This window comes from Brachyistius frenatus, unplaced genomic scaffold (assembly GCF_029030835.1).
Source record: "Brachyistius frenatus isolate BFR_SWC_R1_liver_20210118 unplaced genomic scaffold, ASM2903083v1 Contig_60, whole genome shotgun sequence".
In the NCBI taxonomy this organism is placed as follows: domain Eukaryota; kingdom Metazoa; phylum Chordata; class Actinopteri; family Embiotocidae; genus Brachyistius; species Brachyistius frenatus.
Window position 1 is genome coordinate 1869041 of NW_027210659.1, and position 17277 is coordinate 1886317.

At 40.9% G+C, this 17277-nt stretch overlaps 1 protein-coding gene and 1 long non-coding RNA gene across 5 annotated transcripts in view; one reads left to right on the forward strand and one right to left on the reverse strand.

Annotated features, from left to right (window-relative positions):
- LOC138625223 (uncharacterized) overlaps window positions 1-17277 on the forward strand; it is a 417346-nt gene that overhangs the window by 207523 nt on the left and 192546 nt on the right. The window lies entirely within an intron of this gene.
- Window positions 1-17277, reverse strand: part of smarca2 (SWI/SNF related BAF chromatin remodeling complex subunit ATPase 2) — a 57448-nt gene that overhangs the window by 38130 nt on the left and 2041 nt on the right. For 3 of the 4 annotated variants that reach the window (XM_069705977.1, XM_069705979.1, XM_069705978.1), the window contains exons 3-15: window positions 16986-17115; window positions 15492-15959; window positions 14800-14901; window positions 10487-10736; window positions 8913-9039; window positions 7530-7703; window positions 7105-7278; window positions 6209-6379; window positions 4403-4453; window positions 2560-2690; window positions 1892-1949; window positions 1551-1648; window positions 985-1132 (exon numbers count right to left, since the gene is read on the reverse strand). In XM_069705977.1, coding sequence (XP_069562078.1) covers window positions 985-1132; window positions 1551-1648; window positions 1892-1949; window positions 2560-2690; window positions 4403-4453; window positions 6209-6379; window positions 7105-7278; window positions 7530-7703; window positions 8913-9039; window positions 10487-10736; window positions 14800-14901; window positions 15492-15959; window positions 16986-17115 — 2082 coding nt within the window. The remainder of the gene's footprint in view (window positions 1-984; window positions 1133-1550; window positions 1649-1891; window positions 1950-2559; window positions 2691-4402; window positions 4454-6208; window positions 6380-7104; window positions 7279-7529; window positions 7704-8912; window positions 9040-10486; window positions 10737-14799; window positions 14902-15491; window positions 15960-16985; window positions 17116-17277) is intronic. The other variant, XM_069705980.1, reaches the window with a different exon arrangement.

The window sequence follows — 17277 nt, forward strand, 5'->3', positions numbered from 1 at the left end:
CATGATATTCATGTCAATAGATCAGAAGCTCAGTGAAATACAGTAGTTTGAATCGTAGAAGTTCAGTGCATAAACAGTAAACAGTAGGTGGTGTAAACTGTGACGACCCAGATCTTTGTTTTCTCCTGTACCACAATGATAAACGGTTTCAGTCAGAACCAGGTGGCATAACACGGTGGAGATAGGTCTGGTAATGGTAGACTAGGGACACACCATCATTCGAAAGAAGAAAAAAAAAGAAGGTTGAAATGAAAAAGTTTGCAAAAGCACACACTGTGCAAGTTCAAAAACAGAGCAAATGAAACTTGAAACTAATGAGACTTCTGGAAGTGGCAACAATGGGTCAAACTGTGCCACCAGAACTGGAACAAACTGTCCAAAAACAGTTGGAGTGTCCTGCTAGCTCAAGCCGAAGCTCCTGGTGGTAGCCACATCTGCGGGCAAACCAAATGAGCAACGAGAAGGAAACACTTCCAAATGCTTGGACATAGACTAACACACAGTTTGGCACAACACTGGACAGCAGCAGAAGCTTTGAAATGAGCACACCAGTGATTGTATAGATTCAGATTGTTATATTACGACCAATACTTTCATTAATGGAAACTGGACTGCTGTCAATGCTTGTAAACCTATTTATTATTTGCTGGAAATAAGTAATCCATTACAGTGGCACCTCTGTTTTGTTTGTTAAATCACTGTCATGTTTGATTGATTTTTCTTCTCAGGCAATTTATCGTTCAAGGCTTCAAATGCTTTTTTGCAACACAACCATTACGAAAATGCAAAAGTGAAACGTTGTCTGGCAGACATATTCAATCTGAAATCAAATCAAAACAAACCGGATGAAAAGTAATAAATCATTTAATATAACAACAGCAACTATTTAAAAATAAGTTAGAAACAGCGAAAAACAGTTTCAAACGTCTGTGTCGAACATTTGTGTGTGTGTGTGTGTGTGTGTGTGTGTGTGTGTGTGTATACCTGGTAATGTTTGAGTGAGCCATTGATCAGCAGTGACGACTGCTTCTCCACCCTCTCGATGACAGCATGAGCCACACCGTAGTACGACTGGGAGCTGGTTTGGCCAGCAGCAACACTGTACTCATCATCCACATCCTGCTTGGCTGAACTGAATGCGTGTTCCATGATTTAAAAAAAATTAAAGAAATAAAAAAGTGTGAGAGAGAGTGAGAGCACGTGAAACTATCCTATCCCCCAAACTGATCTGCACTCTTTCAAATTGTTTATAATGATATTTCAAGCTTTAGCCGGAGCGCAGCTTGATGACGGAGCTCCTTAAACCCTCTAGAAGTCTACATTCAGTTTTTTGTTTATTTGTTGTGATTTGTTTATCTGTCTGCTGGGAAAATCAGAGGGAAGCTCTGACATGTTGTTAACTTCTAATGTTGAAAATCTTTCCACTTGTTGTAAATACTCCAACAAAAGTGCGCTAAACTTCCAAAATGTCTGAACTGGACTGAAGTTTTGTTTTTCAAACCGGCTGAAGTAAATGTGGGACAGTGAGATAGTAAGAAGTAATACAATACTCAATGATGTGCTTGGCAGCTTTGACAGTCACTAAAACTCCATTGGGATCGATTATCTTCTTCTCCTCTGTTTCGGCCTTGGTCGCCTCGTCTTCCTCCTTGTGAGACAAAGTCAAGAAAACATAACTGTGAGCACGAAATAATAAGAGCACAGACGGAGGTAGCAAATGTGTAGTGCATACAGCTACAGCCCCCTGGTGGATTTTGATGTGCGTATCTATCTGACTGAGATGTGCACTAAATCCCGTTTAATATCGTTTGGATCACTGAGGAGTTGCAGGACAGGCGAGAGAACCTTAAATCATTCACTGTGGTAGTTCATTCATGTGGAAGTCACTGACCTCCTCCTCAAACTCGGAGCTGCTCTGCTCGCTGTCTGACCGCGGGGCGACTTCATACCTGTTTTCAAAGGAGAAATCGGCAACAACAGAAAAACAAGGGAAATACAAAGTTACAACATTTCATCTCTTGTCCGCCACACAGGAAAAATAACGTTGACCTTCAGCAGAATCTATCTCTTAACAAGCAGCGAGGCCGTAGGGATCAGAACTTTCAGAGGAAAGAAATCTGAACTTTCCCTCTTCCTAGCAGCCTGAACGCACCATAAAATACACAAGGCGGAGACTAAACCATCCTTATAGATTCTGACAGATGCAGGTTATGGGAAGCTCCAGGTTACCAGTCATTATGTTCTCATAGTAGAAAAGACCCAGAATACCCTGAATAGTCACCTTATAGAAGATATCCCCATCTAATGACTACAATTGTAGTGTATATCTGTTTTTGGCTTGGTGCGAAAAGGATCTGCTTGTTGAGAGCTTGATTTAGAGGTTTCAGTTTAATTCTGGATATTAAGGATTTTTCTAAGAAAATTACGTGCCAACAAACAACCATGGCTCAACAGAAAAAGTGCCACAAACAGAAATCCTTGGAAACTCACGTTGCAAAAACTAATCAGTGACATAAATTTAAGGTCAAAGGGATGTCAAAGGCTGATGTGCGTCCTCACCCAGGGTTCATCTCGAGCCACGCCTCCAACTGGCTGGATTTGGGAGCATCTGTTCCCTGCAAAACTTTGCCAGTCTCTGTCTGAATCACTTTGACTGGCAGCTCACTCATCTGGCTGCTCTCATCCATGGGCTACAGGACAAACAAAACACACAAGGACCAACTTAAATAAAGATCAACTCAGACAAATGTTAATGTTTTTAACTTTTAGAATAAAACAAATCATCATTATTTATTTCAAAATATAAATGTGCTTTTAGGAATTTAAGATGTGTGGACCAAATGAGATCTATTCTATCATTTATGTAGGCATGAGTACCATAAACCACAATATCACAAAGCTTCACTTTCATCAGCTGTATCTGTTTGGGTTTTTTGCTGTTTTAATGGTTACATGTGATAAAAAAAAATTATTATTTTTTTTTTTAATTTAAAAAAGGGAATACAAATATTAACAAATGTTCATGTCAAGAGGGTATTAATAATATCTGAAACTATAAAAACAATATTAAGAGGAAAAACTTGATTACTTGTGCAACCCCAAAAGACAAAAGATAAGCACTTTAAAAAAAAGCATAAAAATTCTCAGATGAACTTAAAAGGACCTGAATTAAAGTTTAATAAAGTTTTGATATCTGCTATTAATATGGTAAAAGAAGGCGGTGAACCCATTTAAAAGTAATTGGAGCTGTGAATGAAAACAAACATTGCAGATATCTATTTGGTTTTGTTGCAATATTTAGAAGACATTTGATTTGCCTCTACTGGTGCAATCTGCCTCTGAAAGGATAATCACTGTTCGTCTCATCTGATATGTAGATACTTTTTGAATTTTTAATTTGTTCCCGAACACATTTTCAGGGCTGAGGGAAAGCATGTGTTTCATTTTGCAGCAGCCGTAATACAAGTTTCAGTAAAAGCACAAATGCAATAAATCTCCTAAGTAGGAATTGGCGATGTGACTTTATATAAATATCATCACAATATTTACGGGTATTTCTGTAACAATATTCTTGCAGATATAAAAAAAGACTGAAAAATATGTTTGTATTAATTTCCCAAATATACAACTGCAACAAAATAAAGTGTTATATGTCAGCATAAACATTAAAGTTTGCTGTCAGGTTCCTCTTCTGCCATGGAGGCATAATGACATCATACTGTTATGCTGTGTAATAGTATGATGTCACGTCTTACATGAATAAGTTGGAATATTGCCATTATCATGATATTACTCTTTTATCATATTAAAATGCTTTCAGATGTTAATGTGAACGATATGGCATACCCCGACTCATTATAGCACGTTTGTTAAAGGACAAAGACCAATCAGATGAAGATCCATGTGAAGAAATGTAGAACTTGTTGGATATGGCAAACAGTTGCTTATTTACATATTGATCAGTTACAGAGGAATAACTGAATACGTCCGATACTCCCTCTTTTTTAGGTGTGTTTTTGCTCTCCAGATGAAAATATATGTCTCTTCAGCTGCTGAATGATTCACTATGTTCACCAGCTAGTCTCAAACTGTGTGTGTCCTGTTTGGTGTGGAGGGGACAGACTACACAATGAGCTGACATTCACTACATAGCTTTGTAAAGCCAAACAGAGCAGCACATTCAGGTGATAACTCTCTATAGATCCCTCATTATGAGAAAGCCTTACACTTTGACACGTTGTTTTCACATTCTCATCGACACACAGTTATCACCAAAAACGGATCATAGCCACTTTAAAGTGACGTTTCAGACCAACAGGCATTCATTGTTAAATGACCAAAATGGGACAAAACACTGCAACACTTCAACAACAACAATATACTGTGAAGAATTACAGCTCACCTCTCCATCGGGTCCATAGGCACTGGTGCCTTCACCGTCTCCATCTACCTTCTGGACACAAGACACACAAACCCAATCAGATGACATTTCACTGCAAATGCTGTGTTCCAAACGGCATACTTGTGTACTAATACTCACTATTATGAGTGCATAAGTGCGTTCACACTGTCGAGTACAGAAACATGCAGTGCTCTATAAGTACCCGGATGATGCACTCAAAACACCCCAAAAAGAGAAGTGTGAAACGCTGGACACTTTTCTCCCTAAACGGTCGCCATCTTGGCTACGTAGAGGAAAGGGGGCAGGGCCACCGGAGTAAAGAATTCTCAAATTACCGCTCTGAGGAAGCTGCAGCTGTTCCTGATGTTCACTACTGCTGCTGGACAGAAGCCAGCAGTGTGTTTATTGAGTGTGTTAAACAGAGGGCACAAAAACATGTTGATTTCTGAGTAATTAAAGTAATTAAAATTTCCAGTCAGTGCAGAAGGGCAGTAGGCAGATGGAAACAGCACTACACTGACAAAATTCCTTCTCTACACAAGTAAGAGTCCTTTTGTTGAAGAGCACTGTTTGTTAGCGTGCCACAGGAAGCATGTTATTTATAACACAGCACCGGTCTTCCATACCACAGCAGGTCAAATAAAATCACAGTGTTTCAGGGTACTTTTGGGCTGACAATATTCTTGACAATATGACAAAATACTGAAGAATATTTCATTATTTATTTCAAGTTCATACTATTGCAAGAAAATAAGTGTGACATAAACTTAAAACAGTTTGCCTTTAGATATTCGGTATAAACCAAAATATTTCCATGGTTTGTTCCACGTCTAACGTTTTGTAACCAAAACACTTCCACATTACTGGAGTCACTTCCATTTCTGGAACTCACTCCTCTATTGTGGAGCTGCTTTCAGCCATGCTTGCTGTTGCTCTGCATAAATTACTCCCGCAAAGCACATCATACTGTGACGCTGTATAACATTATTATGTCAGCAAGTCAGTATATTGCTGTTACATTATAAACAATGTCCTGCCATGCTGTTATCCTCCTGTCAGCAGGGTATATTCAAAGCATTAGGAACACCAACATGAAGTAATTACTCTGTGCCAGTGCCTCTTTGATGGTTTTCGTTGCTTTCAGTGGCATTATGTTTGACCACGTCTCCATTAAAGGGCAAAGAACAGAGGTTACAACTAAAAAGCACTCGGACAGGATAATCAACAGTCCTTTCAGGCAGCATGTGTCTCCTGAGCAGTGCTCCTGAAATCATTTATGGTGAAGCTCTTCCCAGAACCATCCTCACACATGCTCAACCGACAGCATACAAGTACAGCAAAAGCCTTGTGAAATGATTAACATCAGTGTCGAGGATGTCACGATTCACTGAGTCTGCAGGTGTTTGTTATAGCGAATGCCAAAACCACACGAGTTCACTGATTAGTTGATCCTCTCTTGCAGAGGGTGTGAATTGACACACAACGTCATGTAGTCCTGGAAAATAAACACACTGTCGTTCTGGAATGAGCTCAAAATAAACTAAATTATGAACTGTGAAATTAAGGTGCCTGTGAGTCATAATTCACAGAACAGATAAATGTGGTCGATGCTCCAAGGGAGGGTTGGATTGAGTTCACGTAGACAGACAAATAAACACACTGTTGGAAAAACACTGTATAACAGCAATATAAAGTAAAAACCTTGCAGAAAAAACTCTTCAAAAATCAGCTGGATCCAAATCTGATCTCCTACCAGCAGAAAGCAACATCAAATGCTAAACCCCAACTCCACCTTCCTCATCCTACCTTCTTTTTCTTCTTCTTCCTCTTCTTCTCCTTGGCAGCTTGAGCAGCTTTGTGTTCATACACCAGGGTGGTGAGGTTGGCCACATACTCATCCGTCTGCTGCAGCAGGTAGGCCAGACGCTTGTCTTTCTTTTGGTCAATTAGTTTCCGGTAGCCTTCTTCATCTTCTGCCTGCATGAGGGACAATGACAGCTGTTTAATAGGCGAAGAGACGCAGAGCAGCTTGAATAACTGTCAAAATGTTATTTATAGCTAAATCTGGTCACAATCTACCCTTCTGTTCGTGAATCAAATGACAGGTCATCATTGTAAATGAGAATTGGTTCTCAATTGATTCTACCTGGTTAAATAAAGGTCAAATAAATTATGGCACTGAACAATGACCAGAAAAGTGTTTGTGCAGAGCATTACGATGTCGATGCGAAGTTGACTTCTGACCTTTTAGATATAAAATGTCACCACTTCTTTATTTTAACCTATTAGACATTTGTGTGGAATTTTGTTATGCACGTGTGTGAATTATTGATCTATTGGCTACTAAACATCTTCTATGAGGTCATATTAACCTTATTGTTTGATCTTCGCTCACCAAAATCTACTCAGCTTATCCTTGATTTCAAGTGAATGTTTGTGCTGAATGTGAAGAAATTCCCTAAAGGCATCCCAGAGAAGAAGGGGACGGACTGATGTTCTGACGGACGGATTGGACAACCCGAAAAACATAATTCCTTGGGCCACAGGTGTCCCTTGATTTACGGCCTAAAATTTCATAAACCAAACAACAGCGTGTACATCTGTAACTCCTGCAGTCATCAACTAATGTGCACCTTCAAGGACTGTTGTGACATTTCATAAATTTAAAAAAAAAAAAAGTGATTTGGATTTCAAGTCCTTACCATAAGTCTCCTCATCCTCTCCTTCTCAATTCTCTCCGTCTCCTTCTTCTGCTCCCGCTCTGTGTTGGTGTGCCAGGTGGCGATGGCTCTGGTGAGTTTCTGGACTTTCCCAGACACTGAGCGATGATACTCTTTGAAGTCTTTCGCATGTTGAAGGATGCTGTTGAGATATTCCTGAAAACCATTCATCACAAAACTTGTTTAAGTGCATGTATTATTTGGAGAGTGTGGCACGCGACAGAAAAACATCTGCGTTACCGGGGTCCTCTTTCTTTGTCAGTTTCGAACACTTTCATGTCACTGCAAATTTTCCACAACCAAAATTAAAAGGTCGAGAAAGTACTGTTCAGTTTTGTTCCGAAGCCTTTAAAACTCCGCCTCCGCCGCTCCTTGTGAATCGTGAAATGAACTCTAGTGTGATTCACCTGATGCTTCTGTCTTCGCTTCTTCTCCTGCTCGAGCTTCTGCTGCTTCTCCAGCTTCTCCGTCATGCGGGCCTCCCTCAGCGTCTGCCGCTTGCTGCGCCTGTAGGCCTTTGAATTGAGGGCTGTCTCCAGGGTCGTGTCGCGCCTCATACAGGCCACCACGTCCTGCCTCAGCTGGAGACATTCACACATTACAAATTACATTCCGTTTCCAAGTATGTTTATATTAATTAAACTGTACATGTTAAATATTGACAGTTAGCATCTGAACAGTAGGCATAACTGAAAATAATTCATAAAACTGCAGCTCAAATGACCTAAAATGACCAATTAAAAAACATCTGGGAAGTTATTTTATTAAAGCAGATGCGGGTGAACTTCATAAGACTAAATAATAAATATTATTAAGTCTAGAGGTAGTAATCCAAAACCAATATGCAATCCAACCAAATCCCGCAGCACTTCATTTTGCTATCTGGAGAAGTCAGCCATTTGAGGTCGACATCTTGGCCATTAATAAAATCCTCTATGTGGCTTTTATTGCACTTACATTAACATAACTAGTGAAAGTGTCTTTCATTCGACAAATATCTTGACTTTAAATGTCTCTGCTCTGCACTGCTATGAGTGTAACCCTTCAGGAAACACACAGTGAGCAGAGGAGAGGAGAGAAACTAGCGGAACCGTCAGAGGAAACAAAACACAGCAGAGACTCTTAACCGAGATGAAAAAAAAGAACATAAATAAAATATGTCTGGCTGAACCGCAACAGCAGGCAAAGTCCTGTAAAACAAATTTCTGAGTGAGGGATCAAACTTGCACCATTGGTCAGTTGAATGCTGCACGACTGACACACGAAGTCACTATTGGTCAGCCGAATGCAGTGACTTCCTGTATCGGTTTCAAATTAAAAGCCCTCGTTTCAAATCACAAGCCCACTAGAATTTCATACATGGCTTAGCCATAGACAAGGTTTTGACTTTCTCTTGTATTTCGTGTGTGTGTGTGTGTGTGTGTGTGTGTGTGTGTGTGTGTGTGTGTGTGTGTGTGTGTGTGTGTGTGTGTGTGTGTGTGTGTGTGTGTGTGTGTGTGTGTGTGTGTGTGTGTGTGTGTGTGTGTGTGCTACAGAAGCTACTCTCTACCCCTCGAAACTACATGAGTCTCTGCAGTCAGCCGACTACCACTACAAGCAAATTGTCAACGTGTGGGATAAACTGTACGTAGCGTGTCCATTCAATGGTCTGTGGACCTCATGTATGTAGCTCTCCTAACGCCCTCCTGACCCGCTGATAACAACAGCAAACTCATTCCCTTAATCATTCCAGGTATGGCTTTATATTTATGCGGTCCCATGAAACATGAAACATGGCAGCTGTTGTGTACCTGCCGCTGGAAGTTAAGAAGACGCAGAGCCTTGAGCTCCACTGTGGCTTTAGTCCTGAGGTCAGGAGGCAGGGAGCCCGGCAGACTCTCCAGTTCCTGGATTCGATGTGCAATCCGAGCCTGCAGTCTGGGGGACATTAAGAAGACGTTTAGTCAAACTAAAGCATACTGGACTAAAACATGGGACAAAAACACATTACCTATGTACTAAATCCAGGCAGGGATTATGTTTGTCACCACAACGAACTACATAGTAATTTAGCCAAGTTTTTATGGGACAGAGTTAATATAAACATGGCAGTGTTTCCAACTAAAAAATGCAATTCAAGCTGAATAAAAAAACTTCACCTCGGAAGTTTGACAAAGTCCAAAATAATCACTACAAAACAAACTCTCCACATGGAGCATCTCATTGGAGTTACTAGTGCTGCAGCCTCTCCTCTCTTTCCTCCTCTCTGTCCTCCTCCCTGTCCTCCTCCCTGTCCTCCTCTCTGTCCTCCTCCCTGTCCTCCTCCCTGTTCTCCTCTCTGTCCTCCTCTCTGTCCTCCTCTCTGTCCTCCTCTCTGTTCTCCTCTCTGTCCTCCTCCCTGTCCTGAATAACCTCGGACATTTTTATATTTATACAACTACTCAGGTGCTGAGATGTTAAATAATAAATGATCATAATGTTGCGATACCAATGTTTCTATTTTTTTCAATAGTTTCACAGAGGCAATGTTGAGATGACCGAATGGAATGGATGAGGTGAAGAGAGGAAGCCTCTTTGAGGTCGACATCTTGGCCATTAATAAAATCCTCTATGTGGCTTTAACATAACTGGTGAAAGTGTCCACAAATGCTATCTTCACTTTAACGGAGACTCTTAACCGAGATGAAAAAAAAGAACATAAATAAAATATGTCTGGCTGAACCGCAACAGCAGGCAAAGTCCTGTAAAACAAATTTCTGAGTGAGGGATCAAACTTGCACCATTGGTCAGTTGAATGCTGCATGACTGACACACGAAGTCACTATTGGTCAGCCGAACGCAGTGACTTCCTGTAGGGAGGATAATTAATATCGTAGTACAAGGGTGATCTGAGAACACGAAGGAGAAATCTTCAAAACAACAGCCTTGAAATGATAAAAAGAGAAACGAGCCAGAGGGTCAGGGCAAGATTAAAGTCTGTGCCGCTTTCCTCATATCTCCCTTACCCATCTCTGTCTTCAGAAAATGATGCAGCATGTGGATATCAAAGGGCAGCGCAGTGAGCTGTGATTGTGTATGCACAGCACCTCGTGTTGGAGGGCTTCAACACAAAATCATTTTCATATTGTTACTTCACATGTAAGCTGCCCCCACCACCCCCTCCTCCTCCTCTCCTCTCCCCCACCCACCCACCACTGTGATCAAAGTATCACTTTGTAACTTTACATATCAGCAGGTAAGGGATGAAGTGCAGAAGCAAAAATGTCGTTTAATGACTGTTTTCGTGGTTAAATGTCAGCGGTAGGAGGACGTGTTTATGGACTGTATGTGCAGTAAGTGCTCCTATGAAGTAAGGTGAGATCAGCACTGATCATGTGACAAATACCTGTACTCTCTCTCCTGCAGAATCCCCACCGGGTCCAAGCCCTGGGGCTTCTGGATCGGCGTGATGCGGTTCTGCTTCTGCATCTGGAGCATCGGGGACACCTGCTGCCCGGGAGGCTGAGGGGGGGCTGAACCGCCGGGCATGGGCCCGGCCGACACGCCGGAGGTCTGAGGCGGCGCAGGCGACGGGCGACCGCTTGGAACAGGGGTGAGGTGCTTCTGTGCATTGGCTTGGTTTTCACCACCATGACCTGGAGAGCAAAGGCTTGGTCAGTTTTTGTGTCAATTCTCCATCCTCAAAATGGAAAAAAAAAATACTGACAAGTTTTCCTCAGTTGGATATACTATGCATGTGTACGTCTGCAACTAAAACCCATCAGGTAGGCGTGTGATTGGTCCCAACTTCGTCCCGCGGCACGACCACAACTCCAGCTGTACCCTGAGTCGTTGAACTATAAGAAGTATGTTTCAGCAGCAAGAAGAAGAAAGCCTGTGGCTGGGGATATATTCCCTTGACTGAGCCCACACCGTGGAGTCAGAACAGGATATCACAGAGACAGAAGTCATTGAGACAACTTAAAGCCCAGTTCAGACCAAAGAATCCCAATGAGACGAAACGTTCTTATAAAGTTGGAGGTAGAATCAGAGTGATATGGCCTTAACTGAGCTAATGGTGTCACCTGTGACTCCGCTTGTCAGGTCCCCAATGGGCAGTTTTACAATGTAAGGCGACAGCCAATCAGCTCATAGGAAAGTCAGCTGGTCACAGTTACAAGCTGATCCTTGTCAGCTGAATAAAATGGCAGAATTTGGGATGGAAGAAGATCACCTCATCAGTTTACTGGAGGAACAGTTGTGTCTGTATGACAGAAGCCTTTCGTTGAAGCACCTAAGGGCACCTTCAAGTACTTGACCCTCTGGTTTGTTCATGTTTTTTGCTGTTTTATCACCACTAAAAATGCATCTATTGAAAGTAAATCACGATCACTACACTCATTCATGTATTATGATGCTACAAGTTACATCCGGCCACGAATAACCAGCATCTAAAACGCAAGTACAGAGTTGTTTGTCATGAGATGTTACACCGTCTCCTTGTTGGTGTGGTGTAAACTGTATTTTTTAGTTTTAGTTTTTCCTGCTCTTTGTGTGCCATAATGATTTATAAAAAAAATACTCATGGCATTATGTCTAAAAGGATCCTCACTTTTCTTTAGCACATGTTTTGCAAATTCTAAAAATCTTTTAACCAGACACCAGTGTTCCTCTCGGTTTCTGAAACAGATGAAGACTGGTATGTTGATACGTGTAGGTTTGGATTTTACATTTGTAGCTGTTGTAATGAAAGCTTTTTATATTCTTTACTTTATGAAGTTGCTTTGATTTTTGAGAGGAAAATTCTAATTCATTTTTGAAGGACAATGATATGAGATATTCATGATGGTATCACACTCAAGTAGGCAGATACACTTCAACCAGGGTTTCCTCAGAACGATTACAGTTCGTGTTTCATTTTCACACACACACACACACACACACACACACACACACACACACACACACACACACACACACACACACACACACACACACACACACACACACACACTCGAATGTCTTCTTCTTTGAATCACTCTGAATCTTGTCCTTCACCCGGGACTAATTTAATGTCAGAAGGGCTGCCAGGAACTGTTGATGTTTTGACTATCTAATATTTGTATCTAGTCAGTTTTAAATTGACCCGAGTGGGAGTTACCCTTTTCTCTTTGCGTATCTTGGATTTTTGTGTCATGGTTTTTCACTAACTTTTTATTTTTACATCGGTGCGCCAAAATTATTCCTTTAGGAGCACCAGACATACAGTAATTTAGGTCAACCAACATTTTTTTTTCACCGTGCCTTTTGCTGCTGCAATAATACATTCTAAGCATTACCTTTTTTGTCTGTTTTCATGTACTTTTGTAATTTGTTAATTAATTATTATGTAAATTACCGAGGATTCATAGTGTTCTCCTTCACCCTCCATATCTGGTTGAAAAGCTCCTTATTTTTTATTTGCAGCATATTTCTGTCACTACAGTTCGAAAAAAGTATCGACACAAAATTCCTTCTATTTTCCTTGAACGACAGCATAAATCATCTTTATCGTGAAATGTGGATCATAATTATGTATAGCTACATTCACACTTTATCCTGCCCGCCCAGGTCTCACTTGCTGAAATTGATCCTGGTACTGGCAGCTTTTGAGCGCCGTGGTTCACCGCATCAAGAAGATTCTGCTGAGAAAAGTGTCCACTTTGTGGTCTTTTGTGTTGGTAAAACTTTCATTTTAGAATGCAATGCACACTATAAATAAATGGCATGAGGGGACCGGCTACTGAGTGAAACACACCCCTGCTGCCTCACTCTCATTCACCCAATCAATCAGTCCGCTAGGTTACCATTATCCTGTTAGCCATTAGCTGTAGCTGCAGTGTGGAGGCTGAAGCTGTCAATGAGCAAGTCCTTGCTCTTCAACACGAATGTGAACAAAACTCTCTGTCCTTAACTTACAATGGCCGACACCAGTTTGTTTACACGGTCTTAGCCGGCCACTGTGAGCTCAGCTTTTCCTCAACTATCAGCCAAACACAGCTCGAGTACTGCTGAGGGTCTGCTTACCCGTGCTGCTCAGGTGGGTCGTGAGCAGCACAGTTATGTGCATGAAAAATGTTATTTGGTGGGAAAAGAGTCCCTTCTGTTTAGAAGTCGACAGGACTTCTGACGCCATGCTTTCAATTTGAAGGTCATCATGGGAAACCATGATGCAGTGTCTTTGCAGTCACCAATTAGTCACAGCACTGTGATGACAGTAACTTAACTCTAAACTACTGACGTTACAACAATAGTTAGCTCTCTTTCAGCATTTGTACTCGTTTGCACTGGTTGAGTATCAGTTTGTTATTGGTTACACAACAGATACTTATTCAGCTGATTTGGTGGAGCTCAGCTGTGGTAATAAATGTTAATAAACACAAGTATCTCTCGGACGCTTTCATTTTGTCAAAGGATCTCTCAGAGGGAAAAAGGTTGGAGACACCTGGTCTACATTAAATATGGTTTTCTTACATGGAGGACAAAAGACAGGAACCAAAACCTCAGAGTGTTGTGTGCAGCGAAGTGCATGAAAGCATGAAGTAAAAAAGAAACACTATTTAAAAATGTCAAACACGACTCCAGGAGCTGAGAGCACTGCAAAAGTGCCGAACACATTCATGTTTGAAGAAAGATGAAAAAAGGTACTCGGCCCTACACGACTGCAGGCTTACTTTACTGAACCTCTAGTCGCTGACATGGTTAGAGAGCTGCTGGTTCAATCTGTATGCTGTTCAGTATGTATGAATTTTGATCTCTTCCACAGTTACATTTTGATTCTCGATGATTCTAAATGACCATCTCTAGTTTAACTTGATTCAAAAACATATACCATACATCTTTTTGTTTATTTAATAAGTCTACTCTGTTATTTCATTGGCTTTTCAGCTCTAGTCATTACAACACAAGAAAGGCCTAAACTCAGGCGACTCATGAATATGAATTATTACCAATCATTAAAGTCTGATGTTCCTCTTTCAAGGAACAAGATCGATAAAGAACATCAAGACTGCTGCAGAGGTGTCGTTTGAATGAGAAATCGCTGTGGCAGTATATTTAGAGACTTACAGACAACTAGAAATGTTTTCATGAATAAAATTTTACTTTAGAGGTCAATCAATCCTTTCATTTCAAAGAAAGCTATGATCCTTTAAACTGGTTGGAAATCAGAAAATGAATTTGAAATGCCACAAGAGAAAAAAAGAGCTGGAAAGACCTGCTTCAGTGAAGAAGAACTGACTTGGCTTTTTGCTGACTCAATTGAGCCTTTTTTGTCACTATAGAACCAACATTATAATAGAATTATGCCCAAATGTCTGTGCTGTCACTGAAGTCCGTCTCCCAGTTAGGATTTGTGTCTCGTTTAACAACACAGCGATAACTTCAAAGCCAGTGTGGAAAGATGCTGCAACCTTGGATTGCAGCATCTTTCTACACTATGTCGTGCAGCTTGAGAGAATTTAATTCACTGTCCTTTAAATGAGAATCTGAAGTAAAACTATACATCAAACAACTGGCTGGAGCCTTGTGGGGCAAAAACCTTTCTCTTTCACACACCTGCTGGATTATAATGTGTGGAATAAACAGCTGCAACCCGATGCAGTTCACTTTGGTGTTCATTTAAACATACAGTTCATTCTACCACACACACACGACCATATCGCGTTTTACAGTGCTTACCATCGGTCCAAGGTTTGGGTCCTGTGCTTTGATTGTGTCCTTGCATGGCCGGGGCGGGGCAGGGACTTGATTGGGGGCCACCCATAGGTGCCATTGGCATACCTTTTAACAGAGTAACCATTTATATTTAATAATTCATCTATATCATTTTCAAATTGCAAGGCAAAACTCTCTCCAAACCTCTGATGTGAGCAGGTGATGGGATCGTAGCTACAGTTGGACAAAAGTGATTTTATTATCTTGTTTTGTTCATTTTCTGAAGACAAACACTCCACATTAAAAGATCGCAGCTTTTCTTTGTTTTATATTGTTGTGAACGGAACATATTTACGTTCTGCTCTCTTATTCAGACCCAACTTATCTGTATGTCAACATAAGCTCAATGGAATTATGATGGCTGTTTTCAACCGTTTTCTTGAGACTTAGTGATTATTCACGTAATTATAAAAAAATGTATCTGTAGATGAATTGATACAATATTTTTTATTAATGCTCCTCATACCCATCACTGAGTTTTACACTAAAGTGTCAAGAAAGACCAAAATGTCAAACAAAAACACAATTCTAACTCTGCTTTATCTTTAATTATTGAGGTTCAGACGATGCACCGTAGCAACAACAATCTGAAAACACTTTCATAATGAAGCAACCAACATCATATTAGTTTGTACTCATGTAAAACGTAATCTTACCTGGAGGCCTGTTATAAGGACTAGCACTAGGGGCCGGCTGCTGTTGCTGCTGCTGCTGCTGTTGCTGCTGCTGCTGCTGTTGTTGTTGTTGTTGTTGTTGTTGTTGCTGCTGCTGCTGCTGCTGCTGTTGTTGCTGTTGTTGCTGTTGTTGCTGTTGTTGCATTGTGGGTAGGCTCCTTTTGCCCTGTACAGCCAGCTGGAGGTTTTCAGGCAGCGGCTGCCCACGGCCCAGGATCTTGTAGGCCAGAATCTGAGCTCTGAGCTGCTGCAGCTGGACCGGACTAAATGCGGAAGGTCCCCGTCCCTGCTGGCCCATGCTGGACATGCCTCCTTGGGGATCCATAGATATCATAGGGCCTGACTGGGACGAAGGAATGTGGGGGGGTGTAGGTCCACCTCCACCACCTGACATTGGACTAGAAGCATGCTCATGGACTCCCATGGGGGAAGGGTGGGGGGACATGTATCCTAAAGCAGACAGAAAGAGGTTTTAATGGTTATACATACCCAAACTTCAATCAGTGGTTGACATCCTAAGGGTCAGCGAGAAAATTAATAAAAGTTAGGGGTTGCAAGATTACCAAGAACTTTGCTGACATAAAACTATTTGTTTTAGATTTTACTCAAATCATTGCACCTTCTCTTGTTGATTAATTGTTTTACCGCATTGAACATAAATAACAAATAAAGCGCTCTATGAAAAGGAATAATCCCCATTTGGATAATCTGGTGTGGGAGATTTCCATGTTAAAAGCATATATCCAGCATAAGTCCGGTCATACTGGGACACTGTAATATAATATCACACAAAGTAATATAATGTAATATTCTTTTCATAAGTGCATATTGTTATATAAAGTACATCTACTTGCTGTCAAGCACATATATACCTATACCTTTTGTATTGTGACAACACAAAAAATGAAAGGCTTGCTGAAAATATCAGCAAGAAAAAGGTTCTGGGTCTATCAGTTTCTGTGCAGAATCGCCATGAGAACCAAGGTTTGGTAAGAAAACAGGAAATTAGGGAGGATAGGCAAAATCTGGAGGGCATGGTGACATAGCAGAGTGATCATGAGAGACAAACACAGAGGATTCAGGTTCGCATGAAAAAAATTATGAACGATTTATTTGTGTTCAGTTGATCTCACTCACTGATCTCTACTGTTCAATCCTGATATGTTTGTCTGTGCACCAATAACTAAAACTGGCTGATCAGACTCTCTCTCTTCTTATTGTAATTAGCACCAAAAGTATTAGAAACAGAACCGTAAAAATACTGATTAACTTTTCACCCACACTGGTTATATTCTGTAGATAAATGCAACATGTGACGGCGGATTATTTTTAAGGTGTCACAAGCCAGAAAGGTTGAGAACTACTCCCTTAAAACACAGATCAAGGTTTAAAGTTACTAAGCAGAAAGGTGGCCCGACTACGAAGTGAAATTAGTAAAACAAACCAAGCAAATTTAGTAGCAGAGGAATACGATACCTTGGCTGTGCTGGTCCATAGGACTCTGAGGAGGCCCCATGCCACTATGGAGAGCTCTCATCCCCACACCTTTCATGTGACCAAAGTGCATTGCCTCTGCCATCGTCTTGTCATTCATTCCCTCCATGGGCTGTGAACGGAAAATATATTTAAGATTCAGATATATTGTATGCGTTGTACACAACACATTTTCTACCTCAAACAGAGATGTCTAGTGTAACTATGGTAAAAAAAATTGTTTGTCAAGCGAACATCGCACGTATAAAATAGCTTCAGTACTCCAGAGACAAAA